The following is a 14,563-nucleotide window of genomic DNA, read 5'->3' on the forward strand; positions in this document are numbered from 1 at the left end:
TGCAATGCTCTATTCCTGGAGGTAACCTAGTCATCTCTGCTTTCTGGAAAAGACGGCAGGCAGCTAAAATTAAATCATGATGCTGTTTTATATTGCGGTGGTGTTTTATTGTGCACATACAATTATTAGATTCCTTGATGCAATACTGCACCAAAACCGATGGGTCAGTGAGAGATTTTAAACCGAGCCAGACAGTACATTAATATGAAATAAGCTAAAATGTACTCTGTCCCCCAAGAGAATCATTTATTATTTTTTATATTTTATTTTCCCGTTTTTAACACTTACTTATGCTGCGTTTCCACCGTGGGAACTTTCCCCAGGAACTAGGGACTTTGGGGTGGGTGTTTCGAGCGCAGGAACTGGGGTCTAAAAAGTTCTGGGTAAAAAAATCCCCCTCAAGATGGCCCTGCTTGCGAGGTAGTACTTTCTCAAAGTTCAGGAACTTTCGGGGGTGGGACTTGGGCACTGAACATGCTGATTGGTTGAGTTCACGCAGCAACCTAAACGTCTGTTGCGGTGCATGCAGTACGAGTTATTTGCTATTTTAATCAACAATGGAGTTTTAAAAATACTACTGATGGACCTACAACGAGGTTCAGGCTTTATTAAGTTTATTTGCGGAGGAATAAATCCAGTCGGCTTTGGAAAGTCATGCGCAGTCCTACGTCACCAGACTAATGAATGCGGTACTTTAGACCGCGATGGAAACGCAGACAGCAACAGATCTGGGGGGAAAGAGTTCCTGGGAAAAAAGTTTCTGAGACAAATTGTTCTGGGTTAATTGTTCTTTTGTTAAATTAAAGAATACTTTTATTTAACAAGGACCCATTAATTTGATTGAAAGTAACAGTAAAACATTTATACTGTTATAAAATATAAGTATTTCAAATAAATGCTGTTCTTTTGAATAAAATTCATCAAAGAATCTTGAAAAAAAGTCTCATGGTTTCCACAAGAAAATATTAAACATTTTATAAAATGAGTTGGACGTATGACAGAGTATTTTTGTGCCAAATACACTCCTTCAGGATTCAAGGATTTTCAAGGGGAAAAAAATGATTTTTTTTTCGAGTATGGCCCTGTATGACATTATAAAGGGCAGAATTCCTTGTATGGGCACCTCCCCCGGATGAGCCAATCCAAGAGCTTCATTCGGGTTATGGAACATTTTGAAATCAACAATGTCTCTAAAGAAGTGTGTTTTGGGGGTGTTCTGGTTGTGAGGGAACGATATCCTTGTTCAGCTTCCCAAAGAATCCAGAGTTAAGGAAACAGTGCATGCAGTTTGTTTTCCCAGAGCAGCAACGGAGTTCTGCAAGTGTATTTGTTTGTTCCCGGTCATGAGTCAACACCATGAACGTATAGTGAATCTGAAGTTATCCAAGGATAATGCCATGATTGTGTGTGTGTGTGTGTGTGTGTGTGTGTGTGTGTGTGTGTGTGTGTGTGTGTGTGTGTGTGTGTGTGTGTGTGTGTGTGTGTGTGTGTGTGTGTGTGTGTGTGTGTGTGTGTGTGTGTGTGTGAGCGCCTGTGACTCTTTAGCTCTGCCCACTGTACACCTCCACAAGTTTGGCTGTTTTCGGAAAGAATCGGTACAGTGTATCTGTTTTTTATAAATATGATAAAACTAAAGGCTCTTCGGAGATATGAAGGGTGTAATACTACTCTATAGGTAATCAAGATTAACATGAGATTGGCAAAAACTATGTTATACCCTTTAAACAGCACAACTATTTCCGTTTCTTGAGCAGCAAATCAGCATATTAGAATGATTTCTGAAGGATCATGTGACAGTCGGAGTAATGATGCTGAAAATTCACCTTTGCCATCACAGGAATAAATTACATTTTGAAACCTATTAAAATAGAAAACTTATTATTGTAAAATGTTATTTTAAAATGTCCCTATATATAGACTTATGGTTCTCGTTCACAGCTTTGAAACCAGGAAAAACATTGCACTTAGTCAACCATTGTGATTCAATCCTGCACATAAACACCGCTGTCTCTCCCAAAGCAGTGTGCACGTGATAGATGATATCTAGAATGTATTGTGGAGAGGATGTTGGATTTTCTGGCTGTGTGTTATTGTCATGCATGCTGTGTGCATTTAGAGGGAAGCATATGGACACAGTTTGTGCTCCCCACCCTCGTATATCTCCACTAACACTTACAGAGATCAGCGCAGTGTGGTTTCAGTAATATTACACCAGCACACTGTCCCGTATAAACTGCAGCTGTTTTTTATTGACAAGGCTGTTCTCATACCACTAGGCAAAGACAATAGAGATAATATAAAGAGATGTGTGCCACGTTAATAAGTCCTGTCACGCTGCCAGTATTTAAGTACTGAGCTCAATTCAAATCAAAGAAAGTCACCTTGCACTCTCTCCAGCAGAGCTGAATGTTCTAGTTTACCTTTGGGGGAGTCCTTAATGTCAGACACAATTACCCCAAAGTGCTCTTAACAGTGAGGTTTGAGTGATGTTTTGATAATGTGGTTGCGGTTGCATGAATGATGGGCTCTCTGTCATTTTCAGCATATGGTTGAGTCAGGACACAACATTGAAGGACTTTGGCATTGGCAACTCGGATAGACTCTGGCCTGGAGGGAGGACATTATGCAAATTAACATTTCTGTATTTAAAAGTCAAGCTTGTGTATGTTTCAGTTCTATAGTGTGACTATATGGCAGCATGTATAACCTTAGGGTTTTCTTCACACAAAACAAGCCTCATTTTTAATCTCGAGCACTCTTAGACTGGCACCTTTGTCTGGTAACCAAGTCCACTAACTTTTTATAAAACTTTTAACCTAAAACATTTACTGAGGGACGATCGTAATTAGTGTAAACATTTTAAAGGAATCATTTTCACACAATAAATACTCAAATGGTTTATGATTATTTCCCTGTTTGTTTTGATTATCAGAAGTGGTAAGACTTTACAGTAAGCGTCTTAGTAAATTATTTTAGTAAACATGAACTAACAGTGAAAAATAATTCTGAAGCATTTATTAGTTTTAGTTATTATTAATTTACTAATACATTATTAAAATCAAAAGCTTTATCTGTTAACATTAGTTAATGGACCTGAGCTGACATGAAGTAACAATGACTAACATTAACAAAGATGAATAAATACTGTAACAAATGTACTGCTAATTGTTAGTTCATTTTAGTTAATGCATTAACGAACATGAACTAATGGCAACATTGTAAAGTGTTACCATCAACGGTATTGACATGTACTGTAACAACACTCTAAATAATGCTGGGTTGTTTTTTAACCCAAAATGCTGGGTTGAGACTGTTGGGTAGTTTTTGTTGGTTTATTTGATCACATTTTAAACACCATTGGGTAGATTCAAATTTCCAGTTGTTGGGTTAAACCTGCTGGGTCGCAACGCTTGGTTGATTCTACCCAGCGCTTGGTTGTTTCACGTGCTTCGCGCCTTGATGTTTAAATTCGCTCCCAAACGGTCATTTTGAAAGGACAAAGCAAGGGGCAAAGCCACTGGTTGCAGATGTTTTAAGGTAAGTTCATATAATGTTTTCATTAATAATCATTTTAATTAGCATAATTATAGGTATAGTTTTTTTTTTTCACGGCAACAATTCACGTTAACTTAGACGACAAAAGTTCATAATCCGACGCCATGTATTGACTCACATAGTCATGTTTAGGTGTGTTTATGTGAGACGATAGAATAATACAGTTTGGGATTATTAATTACACGGAACCATGATCCCCTTACGTAAATTAACCATGGTTTTATGTAGGGATGTCACAAGTATCGGTACTTCGGTACCAAGTCCGTACTGAAATGTAAAAAATGTGACGATAGCCTACCAGCATTTCTGTAGTACCGGTAGCTTCAGCTGCGTTCAGTTGCGTCAGTGTTTATCTAAGTGCAGGGCTCCAGACTGTAGCCGAATATATACGAGTGTCTGTAAATATTAAACTGCAAAATACTATTTAAATATTACTCCTGTATGTTCTGTGTCTCTATGTCAATGACGGGGGCATGCGCGCGTGACACTCGCTCGCTTTCTTTGTAGTCTCTGGCGTTTCACTATATGAGGACACGAACACATAAACCGTCACTTCATGAGAATTTACCGTTTCATTTGAGAAAACTGTCATATCATGTACACATACACACAAAGGCAACCCGTTCAAAATAAAAGTTTGATTTAACGTGAGGAAATTGACAGAATATATTAGGCTTGTAGTTGTCATTGTTGCCAATTTTAACACATTTGTGTGTTGTACCAGTTGACAAGCATTAAAAAAACATATTTTAACAGTCTAAACATGTATTCTTCATTTGTTCTTTCATGATTGTCTAGTTTTACAGTAGGCTATGCACAGGAGAAATTATAAGAATAACCCAGCAAGAATAACCCAGAATTACAAATAAAAATGTATTGCATTTTGGGTTTTCTCAACAGCCCAGCCTGCTGGGTTAAAATGCCACTGGATTAATTTAACCCAGCATGTGTTCTGTCCAATATTTACCCAGCGCTGGGTTGCCAAATGGGTTGTTTTTAACCCATCCATTTTTAGAGTGAATCTATACAATGCATTAACTAAAATAAACTAAGAATGAGCAGTACATTTGTTACAGAATTCATAAATCATTGGTAACTAACATTAATTAATACAAATACAACTTTTGGTAACACTTTATTTTACAGTGTCCTTGTTATATATGTTACATGTACTTACCATAGTAATAACAGTAAATTATGCTTAATTACATGGTAACCAGCCCTCATCCAAACCCTAATCCTATAGTAAGTACATGCAGTAAATTAGTATTACTCAGTACTTAAATAATTACACTTAAAAACAATGACACCTTAAAATAAAGTGTAACCCAACTTTTTTTAAAATTCATGAAATCTGGTGGTTTATGATAGCTCTGGTCCATTAAATAATATTAATAGATACAAGTTTTTATTAATAATGTATCAGTAAATGTTAAAATTAACTAAAATCAAGAAATGTTTTTAGTTAGTCAGTGTTAACTAATGTAGTTAGCTAATGTTAACAAATGAAATCTAAAACCTGTAAATTATGTAGATTTTTTTGTGTGTGTGTGGATTTTAGGATTGAAAGCCTGTGTCACACAATGTTGCATTTTTAATGTTTTAATGTGGCCTCCATATAATAATACAAATCAACCGTTGAGTATTTAACCCGTATATGTATTTGTTGTTAGAACTGTAAATAAGGCTGTACCTTTTTGAGCATGATGATTCCCTCCTGATTGTGCTCGTTGGTGGTGATGTCAAACATGGCTCCTCCATCTCCAGGGACGATGTTGTATTCCACCTCTGCATTTTTCCCTATGTCCAGATCATGAGCTTTGATTCGGCCAACCGCTGACCCGACTGCTGATGACTCCGGTACACGCAGATGGAAGATGCCTGTAGAATCAGAAACATGTTTTTTTTAAGCACTTGTTGGGGAAGCTACTTTAAAAAGTAGTTTTGAGGAAATGACTCATGTTTGTAATAACATGTACCAACTGATAAAAACGTGTACTTTCTTCACTAGCTACGTTTACACTTTTGTTTCAATCTAAATGAATTAATTTTGATTGATGAACCCAAACGTAATGTTTGCATGAATGCTAAATAAAGTGATCAGGTGTATGTGCGCGCTTCAAATCGGAATAGATTTTTTGACATGTGCACACTGCAAGTTTCTCGCTGTTTGCGCATACTATTCTCTAAAATAACTAATTTTCTTTGTTTTAAAGAGCAGACTTCATATTTATCTATTTCGGGTAGGGCTGTAACGATTTGCCCAAAAATAAAAACCTCGATTAATTGAACATTTTACCTCGATTACGATTAATGAACGATTATTTTGCTTTTCTTTTTTTTTTGCCCTCATAAGGTTTTTGAGTAAGTTCACTGATAAGGTTTGTACTGTAAATATGTTCTACATATTTATATATATAGAACAGGTGGATTTTTTTTTCTAATGAAAAAGTGCATTTCTTTGTGATTTTAAAATACTTGAAGGAAACGGTTCACTTTCAGCAGTTGTTGTCTATGGGGCAGATTTCTGTTTGTTGTACATTAGATACAGATAAATTATCACAGTAGGCCTACAGTACATTTATCTGATTGCATTAATGAGAGAGTGATTGTGTGTGTGAATTACTCATACCGTCTCTATTCTTTATGAAGCTGTGGTTTGTACTTCAAAGGTATTAAAATGTATGACTATAACGGTTGAGTTTCTAAGCTACTTTAGTGACTTTACTTTAGTCACAGGACAGCGTTGAGACTGCGTTTCTGCGCTCCTCTCTGCGCGCGATGTGCGAGCTTCTGTCTGAGTGTTCGTTTGTCACAATATATCAGGCATTAGTTCAACATAATACACATCTGATGGCCGAAACTCGCTTTAAATGTTCAAACTGGCAGGGCTTAAACCACAAACAAATGACAAGCTTTGTGAGGACGCAGGTGAAAGTGGTCTGCCTTTAGGGCGCGCGAGTTGTCAGAGACACAACATGGCTCAGCTCTCTGTGTCACAGAAAAAAGCTGAGCACTGAACGGATACGTTTTCCGTATTGTTGTTTTTGAATAGTGCACAATCGCTTTAAATGTTGAAACTGGCAAGCCTTTAAACGCATGTACTTGACAAACTTTATGAGCACGAAAGTGAAAGCGATCTAGCTTCAGGGCTTGCGCGCGACATCTGTGTGTGTGTGTGTGTGCGCGTCAGCGTTAGGATATATGAAGAACGGCAATTAACTTACCTGTATAAACTGTGTAAAACATGCAGTTACTATAGTGATTGTGGGCATCTATAAACACAGATAACTGCTCCTGCATCTCTCTGTGTGCCTGCAAACTGCACTTGATGTGACTGACGGGGTGGAGTCACGTGAAAACCGAAATAACCGACATGGGAAAAATACGTCGGTTAGAGGTTCTGAATGTCGGTTTCGGTTATTTTTCGATTAATCGTACAGCCCTAATTTCGGGTTCTAATAAGGAGACGACGAGCACATGTACCGTTGAGTAAAATTTATCAAGGAGTAAAAATGCCCATTCCCACACCCAAAACAAAGCTACTGTGGATGAGAGTCCGAAACAAGGACTGGGACGTTGTCCTGCTCCACTTCACAGATGATGAGTGGAAGGAACATTTTAGAATGACATGACTTCACTAAACAACAACGACAACAATACCTCGGTCCTCGTGTCATATGTCATTACGTAATTTCTACGTCATTGCACATGCGCAGTACTTTCCAGTTTCGTTTTTCAATCCGATCAAGGGTTTACATGTCCTCTTAATCAGATTAGAAAAGGTTTAAACCACCCCTTACTAGGGGTGCGAATCGTCACTGGTCTCACGATTCAATTCTATTACGATTATCATGTCAACAATTTGAATCGATATCATAATGCATCACGATGCGTTGCATCCTCAATTTTCAATATTACTGCACATGGCTACATTTGCGTCATTGAATACAAGCAGTCAGATACTCCTTTTTTATTTGATCTGCTCCAAGAAAGTACACTTCTTGAATGTAGCAAACATCAAACATAACTTAAGTCCGAACACATATTTTTTTGATCTCCTTTTGAGATCAGAAAAAGAAAGAAAGGCATGCAGCATTAGAACAACACCAGGGTGAGTAAATAAAAATGAACCCTTTAAGACCAGGAGTGTGTAGCATCGATTCTGCTTTCATGTTCACTGATTTCTGAAAGCACATATTTACATTTACATAACAACAGATCCATACTGCCACAGTATTCCTCCTCCTGTGCCACATTTTGGAAGCTGGCAACCCTAGATAGAACATTATTGTTGGAAAGAGCGTTTGATAACTGCCTCAATGCACTTGGCTGTAAATGTGACATAAAAAGCAGGGATGTGGTGTTGGTTTCACATTCACAAAATTCTTGTTTTTTGGCTAAGCTACACTGTGAAAACAGCTGAGCTAATGTAACACTTCTAAAACTGTAGTTAAGTTAGTAGAATGGCTACTTTTAGTTAGTTACCCCCATGCTGGTGAAGCCACATGCACAGTAGGCACAAACAGATCATGCTGATTAGTAAAAACGAATGTGTTGAGTAGCCATGCCCGCAAAAAACACCTCAGCTAATTAAGAAGTCATTAGATGCTTTAGTGCAATGCACCAAAAAACAAACAACAAGAGAGAGATTGAGAGAGAGAGAGGCAGAGACAAGGCCCAGAATGCAGCAGTCATCATAGTCCCCTCCTCTGAGACATGCAGATGGAAATCTACTTCTCTCCCAGGGTATTACTAATATTTACCCAGCGAGAAAACCAGTGCTCATCACTGAAACTCAACATGATTTCTATTTCACGATTTCTGAGCGCAAATGGAGCTTGTTCACATACACCTGTTTAAAGGCCTGGCCTTATTTCAGTGGAAAAATAAACGGATACAAGTTTATAAATGCATAAAATATGGGGCTAAGGAGAAGATATGAAGACTGCATGCTCATATTATGATTGCTTGCAATTAGGAAACGTAGTTTTTTTTTCTGAAATCTCATTAATTTATGCACCCATATTCAAATCTAGCATGTTGATAAACTCAAGAACCAATGATATGCAGTTTTTTTTCTCTTTTTACTACTTCTCTGGGGGTGCTAAATATGCTGCATTTACTGGTTTATGCAAACAAGATTTATAGATTCAAGATTATTTATTTTTTAAGAAATGCTGGCATAAATCTTCTCCATGAATGAATTAAATTTTTTAAGCTTTCCTATATGTATATAAAAAGAAAATGCTGCAAATTTACATTACCAGCGAAAGGTTTAGACACACTTGCCTGCATTTATGCTTCTCATTATCTTAAAAAACTTATGATCTAAAGGTTTGTGCCTAAATGCTTTAAAAGTGTTTTGTGAACTGAATAAATTGTGCCTACTAAACTTTAAATATTAAAAAAACAAAAACAGATGGCATACTTTTGAACTATTTTCCTAATGTTAAAAAGCTTCCCAGTTTAAATAATAAAGATTTGTATTTGTTTAACATTTTTAGTCACTAAATAATTTCCATACTTGCATTTGTAATGGGAAAATTGGAATAATAATCACACAATAATAATGAAATAATGAAACAAATGGAAGTATGGCAATTATATAGTAACTATTTAAACAATTGACTGTTAATCCAATAAATAAATATCTGGTTATACTTTATTTTGATGGTCCATTTTTAGACATTTTGTTGACTATAAGCAGTGGTGGGAATAACGGCGTTACAGATAAATGGCGTTACTAACGGAATTATTTTTTTCAGTAACGAGTAATCAAACGAATTACTGTTCCTCCCGTTACAACGCCGTTAGCGTTACTGAGGGGGAAAAAAGCGGCGTTAGTCGCGTTACTATAATTGAGCTCACTGAAGCGCTTTTCATCCGAACAGGCTCTCTGTCAGTCGGACCTGCAACGTGTGTGTGTGTGTGTGTGTGTGCGCACGCACCAGCCATGCGTGTTGGGGGTGGGTGCGGTGGTGCACATAACTGATGATGATTGGTGGGTGGGAGACAAGGTTGAAGTTGATAGGTTGAGTTCACACCTATTTTTTCACGGTCTATGGTTCACACACACACACACACACACACACACACACACACACACACACACACACCAATGACGCACACGCATATGCACATTCAGCGATGGTCCAACGACTTCAAAGGTAGCTTTCGCAAACTGGAAGTATAAGCGCTACTTTTCCCTCGTTGAGGTGAAAGGTAAGAATATTTATGTAACATGCAACTTATGCCCAGGAAGAAAGAGTCTCTCCACGCCGGTGGCAAGTGATTCTGAAGCGCCTCACATCATCATATGCTACAAAATTAGTGGCTAAAAACCCAGGTGATAACGTGAGCTCCATTACCAAAGGAAAGTATAATACTGATAATATTTACACTATAGTAGGCCTACTGATAATATTTACAATAATGCATTGAATTTGATAGGTGTCTCTTACATTGTCCCACAGCAACATTACAATAGTGTACATTAATGTACAATGTTTTATTATAATAATTTATTCTATTTAGTGTCCAATTCATTCATTTAACATATCTAATATTGGGGGCATCCAAGTTATTTGACATATTTGAACATTTGAAGAAAAAAAAAAAAAGTAACGCAGTAATTACTTTCCCAGGTAATTAGTTACTTTTATAATGATGTAACTCAGTTACTAACTCAGTTACTATTTGTAAGAAGTAACTAGTAACTATAACTAATTACTTTTTTAAAGTAACGTGCCCAACACTGACTATAAGTAATGTTGCACCTACATGTCAACTAACTCTCATTAGAGTATTAGTAGGCTGTAGGGGTAGGGTTAGTTGAGTAAGTTGACATGTACACTCCTGGGCAAAACACAAACAAACCAAAAAATGGCTAAACACTAAGCTTTTAATTTTCTTTACCAAAAACTTTTGGTCAGGAAATGGCTTACCAAAAATGTAAGCAAAAGCCATTGCTGTCTCAGAAAAAACATTGAAGACAGAATTAAGTTTTTGACAGAATATGGGAAGTTGTGTGTGGAGTGATGAATCACAATGAAACAAGAGTTGCAAGGTGATGCTCCAGAGCGGCGGCTCCAAAAATCAGCAGAGAAATATAATAATAAATGCATCTCTACCACAGTGACGCATGAAGGAAGAGTGTCATTATGTGGGGATCCTTTTTAGCTGCTGGAATTGGTGAGATGCTTCACTGTGAATAGTCGTTTAATGCTTTGGAGTACAGGAGAATGTTGCAGAATGGCTTGCTTCCCACAAAATAAAAATGTATATCTATAGAAGAATGATCAGATGTTTTTCAACAAGACAATGCTCCTGCCCAAATTGAGAAAGACGACCAAGAAGTGGTTTGAGAACAAGTCCATCAGGCTCATTTGTGGCCTGGTCAGAGTCCAGATTTGAACTCTATAGTGAATATTTGGTCTCACATTAAAGGTGGGAGACATTTTTCAACTACTCATGAACTGTTTGAAGCTATTAACATTGAGTGAAACAACACTGACTCTTCTTCATGTATAAAGCTGTCTGCAAGATGACAAAGGCTATTCAGTGCTAAGTTACTTTATCTACAGTATTTGTGCAATTATTGCTAATTTCCTGACCAGTGATTTGTGATTAAAATGGTTAAGATCATTAAAAAAAAAAAAAAAACATTAGCCATTTTTGGCTTCACTCAGGGGGTGACCTTGCAAAGTTATGTAAAATGTCCGTTGGGGAACCGTAATAATAAAGTGTTACCAAAATTCTTAATCACAGTATAGTTCCCATTATTTAATTTGAGTTATTTCAGTCTTTTTTTAACCGGGTATGCTGGGTGCACATTATATCAAAACTGCACCTGGTGCAGATGCGTTGGATGGGCTTATAATAAGAGAGATGCTCTCATTCGCTCTAGACAGTGTGTTAGCTGCTTAGTTGCTAGTCTCAGCTTCAGACGTCAAGCCCACGGACCGTTGGCTTGAACATCTGATGCCACTTATCTGGTAACACTTCAGGAGTTTTGAAGTCGTCATCTGATTGGTTGAATTCTACAGGATGTCTGAGAGACAAGTGTGTTGCGCTCTTTAATGGTCCACCTAGAAACAAATGCATGACGCCAAACTCCCCTGTGGAAGAAGAACGTCATCGTGTTTACAACTGTGACAGGATCAACTAAACGCTGGATTTTCAAAAGTATGTGAAGATCACGGCTCCATTGTTACAGTTAACTTGCACAACGTTCTAGAATGAATAATTAACAGATGCATGCCGGTCTGTTATTACAGGGACATCGACTTTACATTTCCACACCCCTAAACATGACGCGGAACAAAACAAACTGTGATTGGTTGCTTTACATGTCAGTCAAACGTCACTTGGGTGGTCCTCTACCAATGAAAACTGCGATAGTCCAGACCTTCTGCCGTCAGTAAACTTGTAAAAGCTGTTGATTCAGGCGTGACGTGCAAAAGGGACAAAATATGCAGTATTTTTGTAATTCTACTAGGTGGCACTAATGTCGCAAAAACTAAATGCTTCAACTAAATGGTACAGCATATCGGCTGAGGACAAGCATATAGATCAGAGAAGACAAATAAGAAACACCATGGCAGGCGTCAATTTAAGTGTTTTTTTTATTTCTGGCATACATGTAAACAGTGCAACACTTCCGAGTTCTTCAGTAGAACGGCAGCTCACCATTGGCTATGTGTCAGCATCACACACATGCGTCGAGGTGCTCATGTGAACAGCATCGGCCAATGGAAAGCCGGCGTTCTGACATAGAACTTGGAAGCGTTGCACTGTTTACACTACGTCAACAGCATAGGAGACTGACAAAGCCCAGAAGAAATTGTTGAATAAAGTAATGTTTGTTTGTTTTTTGAGCACAAAATGTATTCTCGTCGCTTCATAAAATTAAGGTTGAACCACTGTAGTCACATGGACTATTTAAAAAATGTTTTTACTACCTTCCTGGGCCTTGAAAGTGATCATTTAATTGCTGCCATGGACGGGTCAGAGAGCTCTCGGATTTCATCAAAAATATCTTCATTTGTGTATCTTCATTTGGAACGACATGAGCGTGAGTAATTAATGACAGAATTGTCATTTTTGGGTGAACTAACCCTTTACCAGCCTCAGATAATAGATCTGTCTTTAACATTTTATACTTTTTCATTAAAGGTCCCATGGCTTGGATTTTTTAATTATTTTCTAATGTTTCCTGAGGTGGTACTTATATTGTTAGTATGATTTTTACATCACAACATGTCACAATTTAGAATTTTTTTCTATCTTGATATTAGCCCTCTGGCTTGAACGCTCTGTTTAAAGGGGCGTGTCTGCTGTAAGACTTCAGTGTAAACGCCCACTGTTGTGATTGGCTGACATCTTTGCATTTGAAATGAGTATAGATTATGTGGCGGAGGGGGCGTGGATTAGCGAGATCTGCAAACACTGCCAGAGCCCAGAGAGAGACGGACTGGACACTCGTGGACCAGAGAGAGGGAGAGCTGGAGAAAGATTGATGAGAAAGTTATATTGTACTAAGTTGTTGAGAGCGCTGTGAGCGCGAGATTATTTTGTTTGTATCTGAGAGTTCTGAATAAACACGTGTCCCAGTCACGCCGTCCTGTCTTCTTCCACTTTATTCTACGAACTTTGTAACATGTGGAACCCCTCTCGAATACTTTTAATACGTTTTTTTTTACTATTACAGCTGTCGAGATGAACGAATCATGAAAGTGTTGATTATAACATTATTTTTAGATCTTTTCCCATCACATGAAAGGCTGCTGTGATGAGCATTGAGTACACATGCAGTCTGTTGACCGCATGAATGCAGTGATCTCGTCATTGCAACTTGTTTTCTCTCACAAAATGCTTTCACCACAACTAACAGCAAACACAATATCGATATGAATACAGTAAGAGCTTCGTTGTGCAGCATAACAGCGTCATTCATTATAACGGCAGTTTGGACAAGTGTGCCGATACACTCGCGACGTGTGATTGACAGCTTCAGACATTATAAAGAGAGTGTTATTTGATCGCTCTATGTAATCATTTAAATAAAAGATTTGTGTCATGCTACTTAGAAACGATGTGAAGTTGATCGTTTAACGTTGAATCACTGATGCACAGTATTAAACGATTTAGGAAGAAAGTCTGTATGAACTTGAATGATTAGCAACACATCAGAAATCACTGATCACAGATCAGGCAATAATGAACACTGTTACTCACTGTTTGTGGCGGTGCTGTAGAATCCATATGGTAAAAGTCTGTTTGTAAAGCCTGTGCTGACTTTGCAAAACGGAATCCATTTCCTCTAAATTCTCTGGGGAGGCAACGCAGAGGAAGGAGAGGTAACCTTTCCCCGTATGACGACATACAGGGAAGATTCCAGATCGGCTAGTTTGAGCTCTCATTTTCTCAAAGGCAGAGCACGACACCCAGAACTCGATTTACACCTATCAAAATTTCTAGCCATTTTAGGACCATATACAGGCTTGGGGAACTTATATTAATGTTAAAAAAAATTTGCCATGGGACCTTTAAATATTTTTTACTTGATTTAGCCTATTTAGTTTTGTATCAAATACAATGTGATTTTTGTTATCAAGATCTGACAGCACATTTTCACTCTTAGGCGAGTGATTCACGGACTGCTTTCCCTGTGCATGAAATCCCGAAATACCAATGAGAACGCGGGACAATGATGACGATACATAGGCTAACAACAGAGCGTAGGCGCCAAAGCTGCTGTGGATCGGCTTACCCAGAACTCTCAGTGAGTGTCAGATTTGAAGAAAATGACCGTCGTTTGGCAAATAAATAAATGACGAGAGATACATACGTATTGCCAACATTTTATCATGTAAGCTTTATGGTACACCTCAAACAAGGGAATTTACAGTAATTTATTTTAATTAGTGAGTCCAAGAATGGCTTGGGTATGCAGAGCATTCACAGCATATATGGACCACACGCCCCTAAATTATACATTGTCTTA

General features: G+C 37.8%; 1 protein-coding gene across 1 annotated transcript in view; it reads right to left on the reverse strand.

The window, feature by feature from the left end:
* The window catches only part of cdh12b (cadherin 12b), a 235,316-nt gene that overhangs the window by 66,493 nt on the left and 154,260 nt on the right, over nucleotides 1-14,563 (reverse strand). The window contains exon 6 of the mRNA XM_079801388.1: nucleotides 5,249-5,436. Coding sequence (XP_079657514.1) covers nucleotides 5,249-5,436 — 188 coding nt within the window. The remainder of the gene's footprint in view (nucleotides 1-5,248; nucleotides 5,437-14,563) is intronic.

This window comes from Gobio gobio (genome assembly GCF_949357685.1).
Source record: "Gobio gobio genome assembly, chromosome: 20".
In the NCBI taxonomy this organism is placed as follows: Eukaryota; Metazoa; Chordata; class Actinopteri; order Cypriniformes; family Gobionidae; genus Gobio; species Gobio gobio.